Source organism: Borostomias antarcticus (assembly GCF_949987555.1).
Source record: "Borostomias antarcticus genome assembly, chromosome: 4".
NCBI lineage: Eukaryota > Metazoa > Chordata > Actinopteri > Stomiiformes > Stomiidae > Borostomias > Borostomias antarcticus.
In genome coordinates this window covers 21,698,045-21,719,613 of record NC_140237.1, presented here as the reverse complement: position 1 = coordinate 21,719,613, position 21,569 = coordinate 21,698,045, and the positions used below count along the sequence as shown (strand labels likewise).

Genomic DNA, 21,569 nt, shown 5'->3' with positions numbered 1-21,569 from the left:
TGTGTCAGCGCTTTGTTTTGTTGAGTCGACATCCTATCATGACTATCCCCCAGCATGCACCCTTTCTGAGCACCTCAGTCCACTATGCAGAGATCCAGGTCTTCAGTGTGAGATGCTCCAGCAGACCCATCACTGTCGGGTGGCTGGCTAGTGTTCACATCTAAAACGGGCTGCTGGCTGCCACACGCACCGAGGCAGCTCTTAAGCTCATGCTCTATAATGTACCCCTGAATATCAACATGAAGAGGCGGAGACAGGGTTCTTTTTTCATTTCATTTGACCTTTATTTTGACTTGAGAAAATCAACTGAGGTGTGGGTCTCATTTACAGTGGTGAGCAGTGCATTAAAAACAACAAACACGCAAGGGAATAAAACTAAATAAAAACAAGGCAAAAGTCATACAATAAAACAGGTACTAGAAGAAAAGGAACAGGATGAACTCAGTCAATTAGAACGTACAATCAGAAGTAAGATGATCGAAAAGTAAAAGATCATCAAAATCACAGAGGGAAACTAAGCAGTCCAATTGCAATAAGTTCCAGACGGCAGGAGCGTAATAATAAAGGGCGGATTTGCCCAGCTCAGTTTAAGCCCTAGGGACATGTAATGTGAGCCAATCACAAGACCTATGATGCAACGGTCCAATGGAGGAGCAAGAGGAGGAGGGGACAGGACTGGTCACGCGAGGCATGTGGGAGGAGCCACCGAAGACACCTGCTGCTGCTGTGTGTCTGCTGTGATTCAGGCAGGTTAAGGCTATCCGACCTCTTGACCTTCTGTACCACCCTCAACATGATGCCCACACAGGTTGCTAGCTGCTATTAAAACACAATCAACTCAACGCTTAATCTGTGTTAATCTGAACCTATGATCTGTAGGCTTGTATGTTCTCAGGTACCATATTGACTCATAGTGACTCCCCAGACATTGTTCCTGAAGGGGACAGGTTTTGCCCAGAGTGTACAGCTCTCCTAACACACTCTGTAGGAGATACGATTCACCTGGTGTCACTCAAACCTACTAACTGTACAATTTTCTGAGTTGCTTTTCTTAATAAAGCTGGATGCATACATTTGGGGTGGTAACGTCATGTTAGCCTACTTGACGCTTTTTAGTAGGCCTATGACCTTCAGGGTGACCCCTTTGGCTCAGGCATCTCCATGGAGGATGGAGAGGAGGGGGTCCGTGCTGGATCTCCTCTCTGAACCTGCTAATGTTGTCTCCACCACCAGCAGTCGGCCGTGGGCCTCCAGCACACAGTGGTCCTGCAGGGTTACCGGCACACGGCACAGCCGGAGGGGGGGCGCCAGGGCTGCCAGGAGCCCATACCCCCCATCCTACACCTCACCGGTCAGTGCCTCCACTATACTGTTGGGTGTGTGTGGCATGGCATGCTAGAAGATGGCAAAGGCACTCGAGCGTTATCATTTTTGAAATCTTGAAATATATGAATTTAGTGGCCATGCCACATGCTGTTGAGCATTATAAATGTGTTCTCTGCCTTTGTTCTCTCAGCATGTGGAAGCCCATAGGCTGTATGCTGACTAAAGATGCGTTTCCTAATAGATAGACATTCAAGAGATAACAGACTGATCCCATCTCCCTCATATGGAAGTTCAAGCGATCTGTTTTATAGCTTACTGTATTCCGTTTTATTTTTTTGCAGCTGCGAAGAGAAGAACTCATCAAAGAAAGAGCGCTGCTACATTCACCAATGCCAGGTGCCAGACAAGAACATGGACAGCATCACTCCCCTCGTTTTACTCTGAATTGTAGTTGCCTTAAGTGTCCAGTTGATGGCAGCATGTCATTTATATCAGTGCTATTCTTCTTCCTGACTGTACCAGTCATGTGATAGAAACCGATACTCTTCGAGGGGTTTTCAATGAAATGATAGGAAAGTATGACTGTGACACAGAGAATACCGAAACTCATTTTTGTCAAAATCAATGTCTTTCATAGAAAATAGGTTGTGCATTTCTGTTGTAGGTTTAGGCTACACCCAGGTATGCATGCCAATAAAAAACCATTGAAAGTATAGAAATAATCCCACATCTGAAACTGGGTCCACCTCTAAAAACAACCAGGAAATGAAGCACGTATAACCCATAGATTAACCAGAGCTATACCAGCACTTCCCGGTGTAGGAGGTGAGACTGCGGGAAAATGGCTCGGTCTAATGGCAAGTACCATGAATTTGACTTTAACCAGCTAAAAACTAGTCTATCAACTACAAGGTATTGTGGCTACTGTCATGTTTCTTATTGATGAACCAATGCGACAGGATTCAGGAATAGTGAAGTCCATCAGTGGCCTGCTATGACATAGGCTGCATTAATCGATGAAATTAAGTTATTGTGGTTGTTTAAGGAGACTGCGTAACCATAAATTCCCTTAGTAGGACCTGAGTTGTATTCACTGGAACTAGGCCTAGAGTAGGCAAAAAACAACAACAACAGCAGCGTCATCACAATGTGGGAATGTGGAGTTCAGTGGGACCAGCGGAAGACTCCGTAGATTCAATCAAGCAAACGTACTGAACTCGTCACCTATGGCAACAGAAGTCACGTTAGCTTCAAAGCTAACGGTAGCTAGTGCTAACTGGCTTGTACTATATCAAGTAAAACATACACGACATGATCTGTATAAAAAAAAAAGAAAAAAAAAAGCTATCACACAATTCGCAATACAGATGCCTTTAATTAGATTCTAAATATTTATTTAGATTCTAAATATGTATTATCAACAATGTAGACATCCCCTATGAATGTCCCAATGCCAATACCATCCACGATCGTGTAGCTGGCCACCGCAACCGCATTCTCCTGTCTGGATGCATCCTCTTTATGGCCAGGAAGAACAGGGGAGAGGGGGAGCAGACGGACGGTTCCCTTTCATCATTGCGTTCACTTCTCTTTTTCGGGCGTTGTTGTACCGCCTCAGCTTCTCCGTTCTCCTCCTGTCTGAACTCTGGCGGTCCGGGAATATAGAGGGAACATAGTCCGGGTGCAGTGGATCCTTCACATGAAATCCTGAAATAATGAGTCAGGCAAAGGATAAAACCATGTTGTATCCTACTGTATCAACTGATCAGATGAATGTTTTGACTGTGCAATCGCTAGTAGCCTACTGAACAAATACATGTATCAGACTATGTGGAAAGTAGGCCTATTATAATAATAATAATATTCACCCCAAAAAGGGGCGTGTCCGCCAAACTACTCCAAAATTCTCTCCTGTAGTTCGATTTGTCTCGCCTACACAGCAGGTAGTTAGGTATGGAATGCTTAAAGCAAGGTATTATTACATGGGTAAAACACGACAGCAAATAGGACATCTCTCTGAAATGACTCTAGTTTGAATAGAGGTAAACAAAGATTGATGTTGTATGTTCTCTGTTCAGGGCAGAGTAAAAAGGACTGGGATTTCTCTGGGAGGAAGCTGAAAGCGCTCCCTCAGGGTCTAGAGGAGGCCAGGAGAGTTGACCTGCAGAGGAACAAGCTGAAACAGATCAATGGGCTCTCCGCCCTGATCTACCTGAGAGAGCTCAACCTGTCCAGGAACGAGCTCGTCGACTTCCCTACGGAGATCAGGAGCCTGCGGTTCCTAGAGAGGCTCTACATGAACCAGAACAGCATCCGCTCCATCCCCGAGGGGGTCTTCCCTCACCTGGGGAAACTAAGTTTCCTCAAGCTCAGCACCAACAAACTGTCCCAGCTACCTTCAGACCTGGGCCAATGCCACAACCTCGACTATCTCAACCTCTCCAACAACAATCTGAGCGACATCAGCAACCTGGTGGGGCTCGGTAAACTGAGGGAGCTGCTGGTGGAGATGAACAAACTGACCGAGCTCCCTCCCCAACTGTTCCAGGACTCCGAGCTGAGCTTGTTCAAGGCCAAGGGCAACCCCCTGAGGTCCCCGCCCGAGGAGGTGTGTGTGGGCGGGGTGGAGGACATCCAGAACTACTTCAGCCTGATGGAGAAGAACCCAGACACACAGACCACGGCCTGCACCGTGAAGACCATGTTCCTGGGCTCCTCCATGGCGGGGAAGTCCACGCTGTGTCGGAGCTTGCGTCACGGAGGGCCGGTGAGTGTGGCGGTGCAGGACCGGACGGAGGGCATCGAGATCTGTGAGCTGGCGATGGAGGGGGTCAGGTTCCTCTTCTGGGACTTTGCAGGACAGGAGGAATATTACCTGACTCACCATGTCTTCATCACTCCTCGAGCCCTCGTCATCCTCGCTGTTGACCTGGCCAGGTAAGCACATATACAGTAGATATATATACAGTATGCTAAGGGAATTACACTCATTGTATGTTAATAACAACAACAATACTACTACTACTACTACTACTACTACTAATGATAATAATAATAATAATAATAATAACATAAACAATAATAATAAAAAAAGAATGTAATAATAATAATGACACAAATAATAATAACAATATGTTATTATTATGATTGTTGTTGTTGTTATAAAGCATTTTATGTATAAGTTAGTCGATTCATTTTAATTTAATCTATACATTAATCTTGAATTGTATATGATTAGACATATGTTTGCTCGTGTCCCAGTTACAACATCAAAGACCCCCAGTCTTACAAAGAAAAGGTCTGCTTCTGGATCAACAACATCCAATTGCGCGTGCCTGATTCTGTGGTGCTGCTGGTGGGAACTCACTGTGACCAGTGCCAGGAGCAGGACGAGGCGAGGGAGAAGAAGATGGACATCGACAGTAAGGTTAAAAAGATGCTAGCAGAGAGGAAGGAGGTCTTTAAACTACAAAAGAAGACCCTGGAAGAGGGAGACTGTGAACTGTTCTCTGACCAGTTGGAAAGACTGGAGACACTTCTGCATTACAACTTACAGGTAGTGTTTTCTGGGTCCATTTGGGTACTAAGACCATGTTCACGTGTTCATACTGTATAGCTTGTTTTGGGGATTCATTCAGTAGGTGTCTGCCCTCTGCTCAGGTCCTTGATCTCATAGCCATTGACTGCACCAGGCCTGAAGAGATAAACAAGCTCAGGGATCACATCATGGTGCATATCAGAAAGCACACCCTTCCCTGTGCTGAGAAGACGCTGCCCAAATGCTTTGGAGATGTGGAGTTAGCCATTCAGGGGCTTGTTAAAGACAACGTTATTCCAAAGCATGGTTAGTCAACCTGAAGCTGTTAGTCAAGATAAAGAGGTTAAACGCCTTCTCACTTGAGCCTAATCCTTCATATCCTCTTTCTCCTATTTAAGGAATAATGCCCTTTGATGACTTAAGGCACCTCATTTTGGACTGTGTGGAGTTGAGCAGCGAGAGTCTCCACTCTATCCTGCGTTACCTTCATAGGATAGGCATCATAGTGTGGTATGAGGAGATTACTGCGTTGAAGGACCAAGTGTTCATCCAGCCATCATTCCTCATCTCACTCTTCAAGGTAAGATTTGGAAAGAATCAGAGATGTTTCTAGTATCTGAACAGCAAGGGCTCTGCCACAAGGAATAGTCATAAGACATAAGAGAGTCCTCCCCTCCCTGTAAATGTTGGCCTTTTGGAAACGTTATTCAATGTAATTCTAATCAATAAATCTACTCCAGATATAGTGAGAGACCTTTTCAAACAATTCTCATTCAAAGTGCTAAATGACATCTATCTCTCTATCTATCTATCTATCTATCTATCTATCTATCTATCTATCTATCTATCTATCTATCTATCTATCTATCTATCTATCTATCTATCTATCTATCTATCTATCTATCTATCTATCTATCTATCTATCTATCTATCTATCTATCTATCCATCCATCCATCCATCCATCTATCCATCCATCCATCCATCCATCCATCCATCCATCCATCCATCCATCCATCCATCCATCCACTCCTCTACACCCCCTGAGCCAGACCATAGTCAGACCTGACCTGGCGAAGCAGCTGGAGGGTCTTCCCAGAGAGCTGCTCAGACAGGAGGGGGCGCTGGTGTTCCAGAGGAGCGCCTGGGCCGACGACCTCCTGGACAGAGGCACCTTGCCCAACATGGCCACACGCGTCCTGGTCCGCAGGGAGCTGGGCCGCCTGGGCCTGGCAGAAGAGGACGAGGACCTGGTCACCGAGGTGGTCGGCACCAAAACCGAGGAAGGGACTCTGCTCAGCCTGCTGCAGCACTTCGAGGTGTGCCTCCCCACGAAGGTGGGGAGCCACCTGAACCCCAAAGCCCCAGAGTTCGTACCCGGGCAGAAGACGTGGGAGTCGGTCAGGGTGAGCCAGAGAGACCCGGACGGAGCCTGTCTGTTCCCTGGCTACCTGCAGGACAACCAGGTGGTGGTCCAGAAATGGGGAGAGGACAAGCTGGAAGACATTAATGTCCAGGTCTATTTCCTCCCTGCGATCCCTCACGGCTTCTTCCACAGGTAGCTCTCTCTCACTGCTCTGTTTCCTCTTTATCATAGATTGTAGTAGTTGGGTTTAAGGGACGTCACTGATGGAAAAGCATTTCCTCTTAATATTAGGCTGATCATCAAGACATGTTCCCTGTATCCAACTCACTGGGTGGGGAAAGACCAATGTCTGCTCTGCTCTGGGAACAAGCTGGTCCTGCTGAGAGAGAGGCGCATAGAGGATGAAGACCACTACATAGAGATACGCTGCAAGAGTCCTGAAACCAACGGTGAGACATCTCCTCCAGACCATTCCAAAGCTATATGTAAAGCACAGTAGGTCCTCAACTCCAAACCAAACATTGATCACCAGCAAACCAGACTTGATTAAGTGTTGCACGGTACGGCTCTTAACAAAAGTCCAAGATTTCACGCAACAAAGGCTGTCTTCCTCTGACAGGGTTCCGTCAGTGCTGGGACCTGATCCTGGCTGTAATGTCCAAGCTGTCGGCATTGTGGAAGCAGTGGCCAGGGCACACCCAGAAAGTCTACAGCCCCTGTAAGGAGAAAGGCTGCACATTCAAATTCCCCTGGAGGGACTGGCAGGACCTCACCAACACAGACGTGTATAACCTGTGAGTAGTGTTTCGCTGGTTGGGATTCCTCAGAGGCACTGATTGAAATCGCGGTAGAGCATCTGTAGTCTTTTTACTGTTTTCAGAGATTGTATACAATATAGCCACCTGCTTTCAGAGATTGTATACAGTATAACCATTTACTTACTAAGTGAAAACCAGACATACAAGCATTTACATTGGAGCTGTTGGATGATAATGTTCGCATGGTGCTTGTTGAACAGTGTGCAGGATGAGAAGCTAGTCTGCCAGAAAGGACACACACGGCGGACAGAGCTGCTGTTCCCTAAAGGTACAGTGTATACAGTAAATGAGTTTATCAGTTGTGGAACTCCCTGCTGAGAATCTCAGACAGGCTAAATCAGGGCTAAATCAGTGTCATCTTTTAAGGGTGTTCTCAAAACATTTTTTTCTGTAAAATCTTCTTTTTTTTATTGTAGTTTTGTTTTATTGAACACACTATTCTCACGATTCTCTTCCCTTTGACTCTATTCTATTATATGGTATTGTTTTCAGTGCTTTTAATTTTATTCTCTTTTGTTTTTTGCGTCATTTTATAATAATAATAATAATAATATTATTATTATTATTATTATTATTAGTAGTAGTAGTAGTAGTAGTATATCCGATAGGGAACTAACCATTGTGTCTTCTTTCCCCAGTTCCAGAGCCTCCATGTCAGGAGAGGACATATGATGGAACACCTGAGATATGATGGAACACCTGAGATATGATGGAACACCTGAGCTATGAGGCTGGAATACTGCAACGCTCTTCTCATCGGGATCCCTAGCAAGAACATCCAGAAGCTGCAGTACATTCAAAACAGCGCTGCTAGGATCCTGATGAAAGTGTGAAAATACAACCACATCACACCCGTCCTCAAATCCCTTCACTGGCTTCCTGTCCCACTCAGGATTGAGTACAAAGTCTCCATGCTTACCAACCAGTGCCTGCATGGAAATGCCCCCCTCTACCTCAAAGAGCTGCTCTCCCCCCAATCCTCCACACAACAGCTCCGCTCTGGACAGGCCAACCTCCATCAGCCCCCGAGGACCAAGCTCCGAACCATGGGAGACCGGGCTTTCTGCTCCGCTGCTCCCAGTCTGTGGAACGCTCTTCCTGACCATCTGAGGGCATCATAGACTGTGGATGCCTTTAAAAAAGGCCTAAACCCCCATCTTTTTAAGAAAACCTTTTGTTTTTAAGAATGCTAGCTTTAGCCCTACATGTATGAAGCGTTCATTTTTCTAAATGTTTTTACTTACCACTTTGAGATTGTTCATTCGATGTAAAGTACACTTACAATAAAATGTATTATTATTATTATTATTATGATGGAACACTTGAGCTATGATGGAACACCTGAGGAGCACAACTTCAGCACTGATACAGACACGTGCATGGTGGGTGTGTCAAGTTTTACTAGAACCGCCAGGTGTTCACTGAAACATTTTTACTGACAAATAAAGTCCTAATTGTCAATAAAGAAGGTTTATAACTGACTAATAAAGGTGACGTTGACTCCCAATGTATCCCTCTACACTTTCCATCGTATTCTTCTGTTTTTGTTTATTTTTATGTCTACTTTCATGTGAAGCACTCACCATCATTATGTATTGATATGTTATACATTTGCACACATTATTTCCTCACATCCTTCTGGTATGCTATAGAGAAGTATATTGGTATCTAAGTATAATTGTGGATGTAGAGTATAACCATCGTGTAGCCTGATAAATAGAGGAATAAATGTAAGAAGGAGAGATGAATGGGCCCGTTCAAGGCAACACCGAGATTCAGGCCATGACAAAAGACAGCAACAGCCTACCCCGCATACTTTGAACCAGCCAATGAGCTTCCGATGTGCCATAATTGGTATGGAAATGAGCGTGCCCATGGTGTGCTGTGGACACGCGCCTGGCTCGCGAGCCCGACGTACCAAAGAATCACACAGCGGGGCTGGACTCAGTCAGAAGCGTGCGCCTCAAAAGTTTAGAGGAGGAGGCGTATGTTTAAAAGGGGGAACCCTAGCTTGAACGGCCACATCACCAACCTTACAAAGAGCGATTCGCCTACTCTAGAAGGACAGGACGCACTGGGACTTCTACGTTTGTGCCTCAGGACTTTTGGAACCACATTTTCGGGGCAAAATCCTACAGAGATGGAGGAGACCACGACCTCTACCATCACGACCAGACACATCACGCAATGTGCGCTTTCTCTCAGACTTTCAGACAGACAAGCTCCGTCTCTTGTCTCTGTTCAGGATTGCGGTCCGCGGCAGAGTAGGTCCGTGGTGCTGAAAGGACAGCGCTCCAGCTCCCCGCAGCTGCTGCGCTGCAAAAGGAGGGCAAACATCGCCGGACTGAACTTTGTGCTCCCCCAGCAGCAGCAACACCACCTGTCTTCGTCTGTTGTCAGACGAAACGAGCGAGAGAGAAACCGAGTGAGACAGGTGAACGCAGGCTTCCAGACCCTGCGCCAGCACGTGCCAAGCGGCGCCGCCAATAACGGGAAGCTAAGCAAAGTGGAAACGCTGAGATCGGCCGTGGAGTACATCCGCGCCCTGCAGCACCTGCTGGACGAGCACGACGCGGTGTCGGCGGTGTTCCCCAGCGGCAGTGCTCTGTCCCCCTCCGTTACCGTCTCCAGCGGCTACTCAGCGGGACAGGAGTCCCCCCATTCCTCGGGGGAAGAGGAGGAAGGGGTCGGCTACGAGCACCTGAGTTCTGAGGAACACGACCTTCTGGATTTCACCACCTGGTTCAACAGGTAGGCTGCTGAACACGCCCCTCTTCAGCCACAAAATATTTGACTATAGTCTTGAGAAATCCCAGGGTGAAGCACTCTGGCATGGCGCATGCTTATTTGAGCTGGAGAATAGGGGACCTCGGGTATGTTTGTGATCGAATGCTTACATATCAGGTCTCTAACCAGCTGTTCCTTTTCTACAACAGGTGCTGAAAGAGGCGTTTTAGGGAACCAAACAGGTGTTACACACACATATGACATGATGGCAGTGGACAACAAGCCCAAAACAGGATGAATGGTTCACCATGGAACTCTACATGAACAGTGAAATAATGACATCATCTATCCATCGTGGATTACATTGGGACTGCTGCTTGTTAAGATTGCTGTGGGTATCCATTCTTCCTGAATGACAGTATCTGGTAACTTTATCTCATTGATTACATTTTCTAAAAGATGCACTTATACCATTCCGTTGTACAAATATGTAATTTAATAGAGCTTATTTTTGTACTTTGTTCAACATAATAAAGATTTCTTTCTATTTATACAATATTTTTGTGTTACATTTGTATTTAGATTTTTTTGTGTGTTACATTTGCATTTTGCACAGGGTTATTTTTCATGTGAAGAGTAGAAAGATTAGTGGACGAAACAGTTGCTAAATTGATTCATTCAATTATTTACAAAAAAACACAAAAACAGTCCTTTTATGCTAAACTGTTTAAATGAAAGCAAAAGAAAAAGTTGAGTTGGGTTGAGGTTGTGATCCAATTAGTGTCTTAATATACTGAGGTTCTTGTTTGTTTGGGGTTGTAGACTGTAATGTGCTCCATCCCCCCCAAAATATTCTAGAGTACGTTTTCTTTGAGGCTCTGGTATGGAAAAGATACTTGTCTCTACTGAACAACCCCTGAGTATATCAAGCCCAGTGTGTGTGTGTGTGTGTGTGTGTGTGTGTTTGTGAAATTGTGATTGAGTGTGTATCTCAGTGTTTGTGTGTATTAATGACAGTCCATTCCCTCGCTGAATGGGCCCTGAACTTCACTGGCCCTAATACAGAGCCCTGGCCTCGGTCCACTGTTCAGTGGGGTACAGACATTTGCATATGCCATTGTACCTCTCCAGGTCTGGCTTCACTGCAGGCCTCCTTCAGCATGTAGGCCCCCCAGCCTCCTCCCTGCCTCCGTGGGGCCCAGTGAAAAGCGTGAGCCGCGGCCCTCACAAAGGCTCTTTTGAGCAGCAACAGCCCCTTATTCATCATCTTCTGCCATCAAGAACAAATCTGATTGGACAATCAGATTACTTCGATGTGGGGGCCATGAGTGCAAGAGGGCAAGTGGTGGCCAAGTCTGGACTCCATCTTTGAATGCAAGCCCTCCTCCAACAGTAGCCAAAGAACACATCTGCATGGCACCTGCCCGAGGGACCCAGACTCGTCCATAATGAACACCTGTCAAAGCCATGAGTCCCTTTAACATCAACGCTGATGAATCAGCACCATGGCTTTGTGGAGAGGGAACACAGTCAAAGGAAGCAAACTCAAGAGGAAGAGTTTATTTGTCCTATTTACATATACAGAGTTTATTTGCACATAATACAGGTACCTTGTACAACCATAGGCCCACAGACACGGGCTTGTTTTCACAACTTTCAAAATGAAACCATCCACCAACAGCTACATTGATGGGATGGAATTTATGCAGAGGACATTTAGGACCTGGACATATTTAGGTTCCTCTAATAAAGGGCCGTACTGTGAGCTATGTTCACTGAGTAACACACTATTAACATGATTTGGCTTCACAAGCTCCAGGCCTGGACAAACACCGCACAACCAAATACAAGATGACCTTTATCTCATAGGTAGCAGTAGTGTACCCAGCCACAAAACTGTGTCTCTCTCTCTCTCTCTCTCTCCATCTCTCTTTCTCTCCCTCCCTTCTCTCTGCTTTGCATTCCATCTTTATAGGCGTGGAGAGGCCCATGCAGGCTGCCATGTGGGAGCTGTCCTCCCAGCCTTGTCTCTCAGTGCTCCGGGGCTAGCCCCAGGTCGTAGCCATTGTGCCTCCCTATTGATCCCTGACTGGACCATATTGAGGCTCTGCTGGGTGTCAAAGCAGACAAAGGATGGGGGGGCCGTTGTTTTTGCCCCCCCCGCCCCCACTCCAAATGAAGCGGTCCGTCCCCCTGTAGAGAAGGAAGGGGTCCTGGAACTGTCAACCGGGGAGGGGGACCCAAGCATGAGACATGGGGGGTAGTTAATGATTATTGAACCAACAGCCCATTACGTTTGGAATCGATGCCTCCTTATGTGGTACTACACAATATGGGACCTTTAAGATTTCTGGGGTGCACCATTTTAGATTTCTTGAGCACCAAATTAATTATTATATTTAGATAAGCTAGCCGGTGGATGATTTAGGCTGATTGTTTTACAATGCTTTCTGTTCTAATGGGGTGGTGGGTGTTCTTCAGTACACTCACAACCTTTGCCCCTGTTCACCAAAGGGACATCTGGCATGGGCTCTAGCCCAGCCAAGTGCTCTCACAGTGGGGATGAGTGAACTGCTAGCCCCTGGGCTAAGACCTGCTGGGTGTACATTGTTATGGATGTGGTCTACATGCCATCATACATGTGGATAACAACCTCCTAAAATGTAATAGCTTTACAAGTGCTTTAACTAGCGAGGACTACATACCAGTACAAACACTGTTTGCCTGCAGAATCTGCTAGTCATGGGTATCCTACAAGGCCCTCACTCCCTAGTCCAGTCACTTGGAGTGCATGGTGTCCTCTATAGATATAACCTCATCCATGATACCACGTTATCTTACCAAATAGTAACCATACTTTAGACTAGGGCATCATACAGTCAATATATAATATATACATAATATTGATACAGTGAGATGAAACCTGCTTTGTCCAGAACCTCTGCTTGTCTCTATTGAGAGTGATGCGTCATGGTCATGGTCCTTGTTGGTCTTCCTGCTCTGTCCTTCTCTCTTTAATGAACCATCCTCTCCACCAGCCTAATCCCTTCATTCACATGGGTTAGTACAGCCTCCCCGGTCTCTATTCCAGACTCCCTCTCAGGGTCTATGGGGAAACCTAATGGCTTCCTTGTTTACTTTGAAATAGAAGCGCTGGTCTTTGTGGCCAGGCTACTTGAGGTAGAGTGAATCCAGCTCACAGATATGTTTGTTTGGTTTCACATAAGAGCTTCAGCACCAGAGCAAATGGGTTTATGTGAACTCCTTAAAGGTGCTATAGATTAATTTTTATGTAGAAAATCATGACTTTGACATGACATTGACATGATATCATGACATTTCAGATAGAGATAAACACAACATTCATTTCGGACCTGTCAAAATGTTTAAAATTCTCAATTCATAATCAATCTTTTTTGGGGGGGAAAGCAATTCTTTTATAAAGCACTTTTTTAATGATTTGTCTACTGTACATAAAAATGTTATCTACATCACCTTTAGTAATAAAGCGTGTATACGGTGAATATGAAAGTGAATAGATTTAGCTGAGGAAGAGGGCGAGGCATGAGAGAATAAAACTGCAGTTCCCACAAGCCCCGTCTCTCCGGGATCAGGTGTGGCTGTGAGGTCTGTCTGTGTTGAGATTTAGATCAGATTCTCACTGGCAGCTGCAGCGGTTCAGAGGGCATATTAGTTACATATTCATCAGTCTGAATCCAGCAAAGTTTCCCGCTGTTGAAATTAGCTTTCTGCATTCAACTCCCGGTAATCGCACATCGCTGGATCCCTGCCTTTCAGCTTGGAGCTCCGTAGGAGGACAAAACCTGTGGAGAGCCTTGAAGAAAATCCTCCAAAGATATTGAAATATAAGGGGGAGAATGAAGCTTAATCTTGCATAAAACGATCGCTCTTTTACGCTAAACGTGTTCTTATCTCCAACTTCCAGAGATACTGAGGGGTGTGTGTGTGTGTGTGGGGGGGGGTCAGAGGCTGCTTTGAGGAGGGCTGTTCTGTTTGGCTATGTTAGCTGCGGGTCAGATCAGCTCCCCTACATTGTCCGCCTCCCCATTCTCCCTCTAACCAGATTCAGCGTGTTTGTTTAGGGGGGCGAGGCGGCCATTGTGGCGGAGGAGCAGCCTGATCTGTGTCCATGGGTGATCAGCCCCGGCCCCAGATCGCTGTCGCCATATGGGCCACGGAGTCACAATCAAATTACCTTTGTCTTGCCCTCCTTTCTCTGTCTGCAGGAATGGGACTGGCCCTCCGACGCGGGGCCTCGCGGGGGGTCACTGGAGCTGGACACCAGGCCGGCTCTCTATGGGTGATAATTAGAAAATGAAATAATAGGATCATCCTTAGCTCATCTATCATAGGTCGCTGAGAGCTGAGGGCATCGGCGTGTCTCGGGGTTACCGGCTTCTCCTAAAGCCAGCCGCCGCTCGATCAAAGACAGGGGAGAGTAATCTAATAAACCGGCCGATATACTATCATGTGCCCTGGGCTTGCGATAGGACATCAATGCTCTCTCTTGCTCTCTCTTCTTTTCCCAGACCACTGATGTTTTTTCATACGTTGTGGGAGAGACCGAGGCAGATCGTGTCACTGCGCTGTGTTTGCTGCTGGCACATAAGACTGTGCGCCTCCATGCCCGCTGACCCGAGGGGATCCCTCAGGCCTGGGCCTCTGTTTGTGGACAAGGAGAACTAACACAGAAGAAAACAGATAACGTGTGCGAGGCAGAGATGGATGAGAGGGGCCACGGGCGGAGAAAGCAGGAGAAAGAGATCTACAAAAAAAACGCGGAGGGCGAGTAATAAAGGAGCACAAAATTAATAGTAGCCCGCCGCCAAACTATGAATGAGACTTAATGAAGGGACGCTTTGCTCGCCATTGAAACGAATAGCACAGGCCTCCACTGAACCCTCACCTGCACCTCCTAGTCTCATAGGGAATGTGTGTGTGTGTGTGTGTGTGCTTGACAGAGAGAGTGTGTTCATTCTTCGGGGGCACGAGGCCAGCTGAGGAAGGGCGGCTGGAGTGACCGTGGTGAATCGCTGTGTAAAGCCTCAATCGGACGGCCTATGAAAGGAACCCCCCGATGAGATTTCCCCACCGGCCAATCAATTGCATCCCTCCAGCCACTCGACGGAGAGGGGAGCCCATTGTGTGGCGCTAATGTGAGGGGGGACAGGGAGGCCCTCTTCCCTCGGGGCCCGGGCCTGAAGGGCCACTCTGCTCCCGGGGGCTTCCTGTCGAGTTCTTTTGGGACGGAGGTGGGAGGGTTGTCTCTGGGGGGGGTGCAATTTGAGTTCGCCCCTGAAATTAATGTAGAGACGTTTAAGGGGGAGGGGGGGGGCTGTTCATTGAATACTGTTTGAGGCATACTCTCAATAGGCCATGTGCCATTACTCACTGTGTAAAATATCTTGACCGAGAAAGAGGTTGTTCCACTGTTCCGAGGACGGGGTGACCGACCCACCAGGTGACCGAGCGGGTGCTCGGGTTCTTGGGGCACCAGACTCTCCAGTGGTAACATCAGACGAGCAGGGGGGCGGACTGGCCCCGCCCCTCTGCTTGGGGGACAGAAGAGGGGTCACTGGTGACCAGGGTCCCAGGACAACGGGAGAGGTTGGTGAGAGAGGGAGAGGCCTCACTCCCACTACCCCTCCCCTGCACTCTCTCTCTCTCTCTCTCTCTCTCTCTCTGTGAAAGGCAGAGGGCCCCAACTGCACCATTGTTGCTGGGCCTGGGAGGGCGGCTGTGTCAGGAGAGAGTTGCTTTGCTTCGTGATGGATGAGTCACGGCTCGTTGGGGCTTTGATGGGGGTGCGACTGTGTGCTGCTCTCGAGGAGAGGTGTACACCTCTCCTCACACACACACACACACACACACACACACTAGCACACAAGAGCAGCAAACTAAAAATGCAATAGCTGCTTATTGGGAGAATGAGGATCATCCCTTTTAAGCACCTATGGTATTTTTAGTTTGCTACTCTTGCACTTTGCCTTTACCACTATATGCTCTAGTCACTTGTTTAGAAAGGAGATACACTTGTGAGTTCTGGTGAGTAGTACAAGTCACACTACACTGACTTCCTACGTTAAATGCTATTATTGTAAGTTGCTTTGGATAAAAGCATCTGCTAAATGACTGTGATGTAATGTAATGTAATGCATATATATTATTTTGTTTTAAAATTCTGGCAAATGTATTAGGGTTTTATCTGGAGTCTCATTGTGGTTCAAATCAAACTCTGAGAGGGGACAAGTCACACTGCTGTTGCGTAATATACTGTTGCTGCGGTGGTGGACAATTATTGTGTAGGCAAAGAGCGCCCTCAGGTGGACTACATGCTGTGTTGCCATGCCTCAGGCAGTGGAATTAAAATCGGTACAGCCTGCTATTAACTGATTCAGTCTTCATAAAGGATTTAGAATACTTCCCAGTAGAAGAAGCAATTATCTAAACTTGAAGACAAAATTGAGTTGTTAAACTACTGGAAGACTAAAACTATTGAAATATTGTGGTAGCTTGGTCTGCCTATTATTGGCCCCAATGTAGGCCTAATGAAAATACATAGCCTAATAGGATACTTGAAGATCAGTCACGGTGTAGGCTATTCATTTCTATTGATTGGTCTTGCAGGGGTATTGTTTTACGTGGATAAGCTGCTGAGTTGAGCCCCACGCTTGCTCTCATCTACTCGTCTTACCTCACTCCCCACCCCTCCCTGTCTGTGGGATCTCATATCGCAGCATCGCTGGACCACTTTCTGGTTTAGCTGGGAAGCAGCACAGGCGCCGCTACTGTAACGAATGGATGAATAGCCTTACACAACGGCATGGCGGACAGAGAGAAGAGAAAACCGTCGCCGTCTGGCCGTCCGCCCCGCGGCAGCAGCGTGCAGGTCGGCTCTCCGGCCAGTTTCAGGTAAGAGGGTTTGAACCGCGGTAAGCCGCCTACCTGCGCCGCTTATCAATTGGGTGGTCGGTTGTCAGAGATTTCGCTGTGCGGTAGCGTACATTGGCTTTGAACCATGAGATGCCGCTGCTGCCACTGCAGACGTAAAGATGCTGATGCTCGTCGATGGATTTTTTCTCTGGGTTTCTTTGACTGGGAACGAATTAAAAGATTTGCACAGTAGACATGACGATGAAAGTCGTTGATTGTTTTTTTGTGGTCGTTGCCACATGTCATATTCCAGGGCGTGTCTGGTTCCTGGAAGACAGTAGAATGGAGACTCCACATTTGACACGGTTGTCCAAGCTACAGTTCGCCTGTAGCCTATAGGCAATAAAATGTAGGCCGTATCTGGACATTAGTTTGAGGACATAACATAAACTCGTTGGTGTTTGGGGTCACTGGTGTTTAGGCCTACTTCAATCATTGTTTTACTATTCTCTGTGGCAGGCTGTTGTTTAGTTTTCCTACAGTTTAGCTTGGCAAAAGTCAACATCCACTGCAAAGTATCTGTAGATCTAATATGATCAATATTCCCCAGTGAGTACTCAAACACCTCCAGCCGTCTAGACCCCTCTCTCTCTCTCTCTCTCTCTCTCTCTCTCTCTCTCTCTCTCTCTCTCTCTCTCTCTCTCTGTGTCTCTCTCTCTCTCTCTCTGGAAGGATGTCTGTGTTGTTTGTCCTTATGCTGACCCCAAACTTCATCACATTTCACTTTTCATCCTCCAGTCTCCCCATCCATCCATCCATCCATCCATCCATCCATCCATCCATCCATCCATCCATCCATCCATCCATCCATCCATCCATCCATCCATCCATCCATCCATCCACCTAGTCTTAAAGGACAATGCTCGTTTTTGACAACCTGGACCTTATTTACGACATATTATAAGAAGTTTGACTCACCGAGATCACTTTAGTGTAGTTCGGAGGCCTGTAGAAGAAATTTAAAATCCAGCGCGAGCCAGTATATCCATGTAATGGCGGTGGTGGGGGCAACGAGAATGCAGTTTCTCAAAATCTATTTTCGGCCGCTAAACGGTTGTTTTCATCAATCAGATTGGATGAATCGACAGTTGAGATTCCTCAAAGCGAGCGAGGCATTGTTGTGGTTTTCAAATACGGGGTCTTTAGCCTCTGTAATATGATCTTTACACGCCTTTCCCCACTTGCTCCAGCACGCATGCGCACAGGCCAGCGCGCAGACTGGCTATTCTCCGGCTACACTCGCGGCTCAAAACGATATGGACGTCCGTCATATTCTAATTAATTTTCTAGATCCTCTAAATCTGACAAATATTCAGCCATATTGCACACAATATTCTAGGCACCAACAATCCGATCGTAGCGCAGAGAATGTGAGCCGCGAGTGTAGCCGGAGAATAGCCAGTCTGCGCGCTGGCCTGTGCGCATGCGTGCTGGAGCAAGTGGGGAAAGGCGTGTAAAGATCATATTACAGAGGCTAAAGACCCCGTATTTGAAAACCACAACAATGCCTCGCTTTGAGGAATCTCAACTGTCGATTCATCCAATCTGATTGATGAAAACAACCGTTTAGCGGCCGAAAATAGATTTTGAGAAACTGCATTCTCGGTGCCCCGATCACCGTCATTACATGGATATACTGGCTCGCGCTGGATTTTAAATTTCTTCTACAGGCCTCCGAACTACACTAAAGTGATCTCGGTGAGTCAAACTTCTTATAATATGTCGTAAATAAGGTCCAGGTTGTCAAAAACGAGCATTGTCCTTTAAGAACCCCTGTTCTCTCTTGCTGGCATCTGTTCAGCTTGTTTTCCTGTCCTGGAGCCCCAGCATGGCGGAAACACACACAGTCCTCCTCCTCCTCCTTCTCCCTCTACCCCTCTCACCAACACAGTGGGGGTGAGCTATTCCATGTAACACTGAGGTGGAGACAGTCCCCTCCTAACTAGGGCTGTAACGATTACAAATTTTGCTAGACGATTAATTGTCTCAGAAATAATAGCGATTAATGACATAATTGACCAAAAAATATATATTTTTCTTTGTACGTTGAGTGGAGGACCTAATGCACCTGCGTGACTTTTAGTGATTTTTTTCTTTTTTTAGGGGGGTGCACTTGCAAAGCATGTCTTGGTGGGAGGTTTCTAGGTACCAGAAGGGTTGAGGTTCTTGAGTTGTGGCGTTTTATATATTAAAAACATACAGGGGAACTACAGTAGGCCTATTCTTGCTACTGATGTGTTTTTTTAACACTTCAACAAAGGCCAATCATTTGATTGAGTGAGGACTGTGAGATAGAGAGTGAGTGAGTGAATGAGAGAAAGAGAGATAGAGGAGTGAGTGAGAGAGAGAGAGAGAGAGAGAGAGAGCTATAACCTGAGCAGAGAGAAGGGTTGAGTCCCAGCTCCCAGACCAAAGCCTCTGGTTTAGTTTAGGTACTTGTTAGCTTTGTTAGGTTCTAGAAGCAAGATAGTTAACTATCATACACAACAGCCACTGTCTGGAAGTGCAACCATTATGAAATTGCACACTGTTAGTGTTCACTGTTAGTAAACATTAGCACACAAAAAAAAGAAGCATAATCACGGTTCCAAAAAATAATTGCGATTATGTCACACAATTGCGGTTTGGCGATTATGTAATAATTGTTACAGGTCTACTCCTAACTCCTCAGCGTCCGGGCGGGGGGGGGGGGATGAGACATCAGAGGTGCAATGCTGGAGATCCACCAACACTGCTTAAATTGCACTGATCATCTGGTGGATTTCTGCCAAGCGTAGTGTGTGTGTGTGCGTGTGTGTGTGTGTCTTTCAATGGAGCCATGGAGGGACTGCGGGGTAGGGCTATCAAGAGGACCAGAGGTGCAAGATTACACCCTCGTTTCTGGTTGCTCCCACAACACATAATCTTTGTGTCTGAGGGGACGATGACTGTGACAAGGTAATCTGAGACCCCTCCAAGGACAGCTGCAGACTGGTCCCATCTCTCTCTCTCTCTCTCTCTCTACGGCTGTCTCCATCTTCCCTTTCACCTCTCTCTCCATCTCTCCGAAATGTAGCAGGCATTCTGGAGTGCCCGTATGCTTTTGAAGGCAGGGTTTCCAAAGAAACGCCTTTTGTTGACATTGTTACCCTCTTGGCAGACGTGCTGTATCCATGGCGGTGATGGATGCTAAAGGAAGGCTGATGCCAAAGATAAAGAACTGATGAAAGAGAGAGAGAGAGAGAGAGAGAGAGAGAGTGGGGTTAAAGAAGTCTTTGAACTGTAGATCTGAGTTCCCTCTTGGGAAAATCTTCATGCCTTTTGGCTTTGAAGCAGAGAGCAGAGCTCAGCCTGCAGAACCCCTAGTCGCTCACACTCAGCATATCCTCCATCTGAACCCCCCAATACTGAACACTCACACTCAGGGGTGAAAATGAACTTTTTGGCTCACGGTGAGTCACCTGCCAAGGGGACTGTAGATGAAAAAATCTACCGGCCAAGTATATATTTTTTTCAGATAGCCTTCTGAAATCTAGTCGCCAATTGGAAATTTTACCTGCATTTGGCAGGTGTTCATTTTCAGCCCTGCTCACACTCTCATCAGAGAGAGAGAGAGAGAGATTTGAATGTGAAATGCAAATGCATTGAACGAGAGGCATTCATTCAGTCAGTGAGTCTGTGATGGACACAGAGTAGGCCAGTAATTGGTCTCAGTTTCTGTCCCCATCCTGCTGATTATTTACCGGTTGCTCAATTCTGCTGACGTGTGCCGTTTCGCCCCGGGGCACATCCCCTCCCCCTCATGCACACACACACACACACTCACACACACGCGCTCTCACACACACACAGACGCACATACACACAATCTTTCTGTGTCTCGCTCTCTCTTTATTTCCTGCTCTGTCTTTCAAACACAGTCACGCACACATGCACACACACACACACACACACACAATCTTTCTCGTTCTCTATCTCCCCCCCCCCCACACACACACACACACACAGTCACACGCACACACACACACACGGTCACACGCACACACACACACGGTCACACACACACACACACACACACACACACACATACCATGGCTCTGTCCTTCGTGGGATAGAGAGAACGAGGGAGGAAGAGACCACTCATCCCTCGCCGTCCATAAGTCAGACAGGAAGCGCCGCTCGGCTGCTCTGTGTCCACCATCACGATTTACAACCTCCTGCCAATCAGCCTCCTTCACACCCCAGCAGCACAGGACCACCTTAACACTGTACGTCTTTGGTTGGCTCTGCACTTCAGAGCAGCGTTCCTGCCTTCAAAGAGGAAATCGGTATTTTCCTAACGCCAGATATTTCAGTCCGGGTAGCGAAACGATGAACAGACATACAGTGTTGTGGTGGCCTTCCCCCTTCCCAGCAACACAGTTAGGTCTATAACCGAGTATCGGCAGAGCCATGGTACATGGCCGTGTTTAGCGATTGTGCTCGCAATACTAATGCGTGTTGAGAGGGGCTGTGCGGGGGTAGCAGTGAAGCACTCTGGGTGGCTGTCATCCCTGCATGGCCGCGTGAGAGGGACAGACCCCCCCCCCCCCCACACACTGAATAGAGGAGAAGGCTGCCTGGCTGAACCTCGCTTGCTGAACACTGTGGCGTCAGAGTCTACTGAGGGAACAACATTCCTTCTGCTCAAGTATTTCCTGCAGTGCGAGGTATTTCCAGTAGTGCGAGGTAATACCTCGTATGATGTTTCCATGTGAACCGTGTCCTTTGAAGGGGAGGACATTTAGTAGTTGCGTGTCTTGAAAAGTGCGCTGACTGTTTGACAGTCCGTGAAATAAACGCCATATATCATGTCATAGCATA

The 21,569-nt window shown here is 47.0% G+C and overlaps 3 protein-coding genes across 3 annotated transcripts in view; all 3 read left to right on the top strand.

Moving 5' to 3' along the window:
- Window positions 1-38: 38 nt before the first annotated feature.
- On the top strand, window positions 39-8,413 carry LOC311308420 (malignant fibrous histiocytoma-amplified sequence 1; the record flags this gene model as incomplete). Its single annotated transcript, XM_084437379.1, has 11 exons — window positions 39-107; window positions 1,234-1,351; window positions 3,405-4,263; window positions 4,588-4,882; window positions 4,987-5,170; window positions 5,263-5,444; window positions 5,915-6,420; window positions 6,520-6,677; window positions 6,848-7,022; window positions 7,247-7,314; window positions 7,685-8,413. The coding sequence occupies 11 exons, from the start codon at window positions 39-41 to the stop codon at window positions 7,735-7,737; spliced, it is 2,667 nt and encodes an 888-aa protein (XP_084293505.1). The 3' UTR covers window positions 7,738-8,413.
- On the top strand, window positions 7,772-9,801 carry LOC311308419 (achaete-scute homolog 1b-like; the record flags this gene model as incomplete). Its single annotated transcript, XM_084437378.1, has 2 exons — window positions 7,772-7,873; window positions 9,292-9,801. The coding sequence occupies 2 exons, from the start codon at window positions 7,772-7,774 to the stop codon at window positions 9,799-9,801; spliced, it is 612 nt and encodes a 203-aa protein (XP_084293504.1).
- A 6,816-nt stretch (window positions 9,802-16,617) lies between these two features.
- mapk8ip1b (mitogen-activated protein kinase 8 interacting protein 1b) overlaps window positions 16,618-21,569 on the top strand; it is a gene marked incomplete at both ends in the record, with an annotated part of 35,603 nt that continues 30,651 nt past the window's right edge. The window contains one exon of the mRNA XM_084436842.1: window positions 16,618-16,706. Coding sequence (XP_084292968.1) covers window positions 16,618-16,706 — 89 coding nt within the window. The remainder of the gene's footprint in view (window positions 16,707-21,569) is intronic.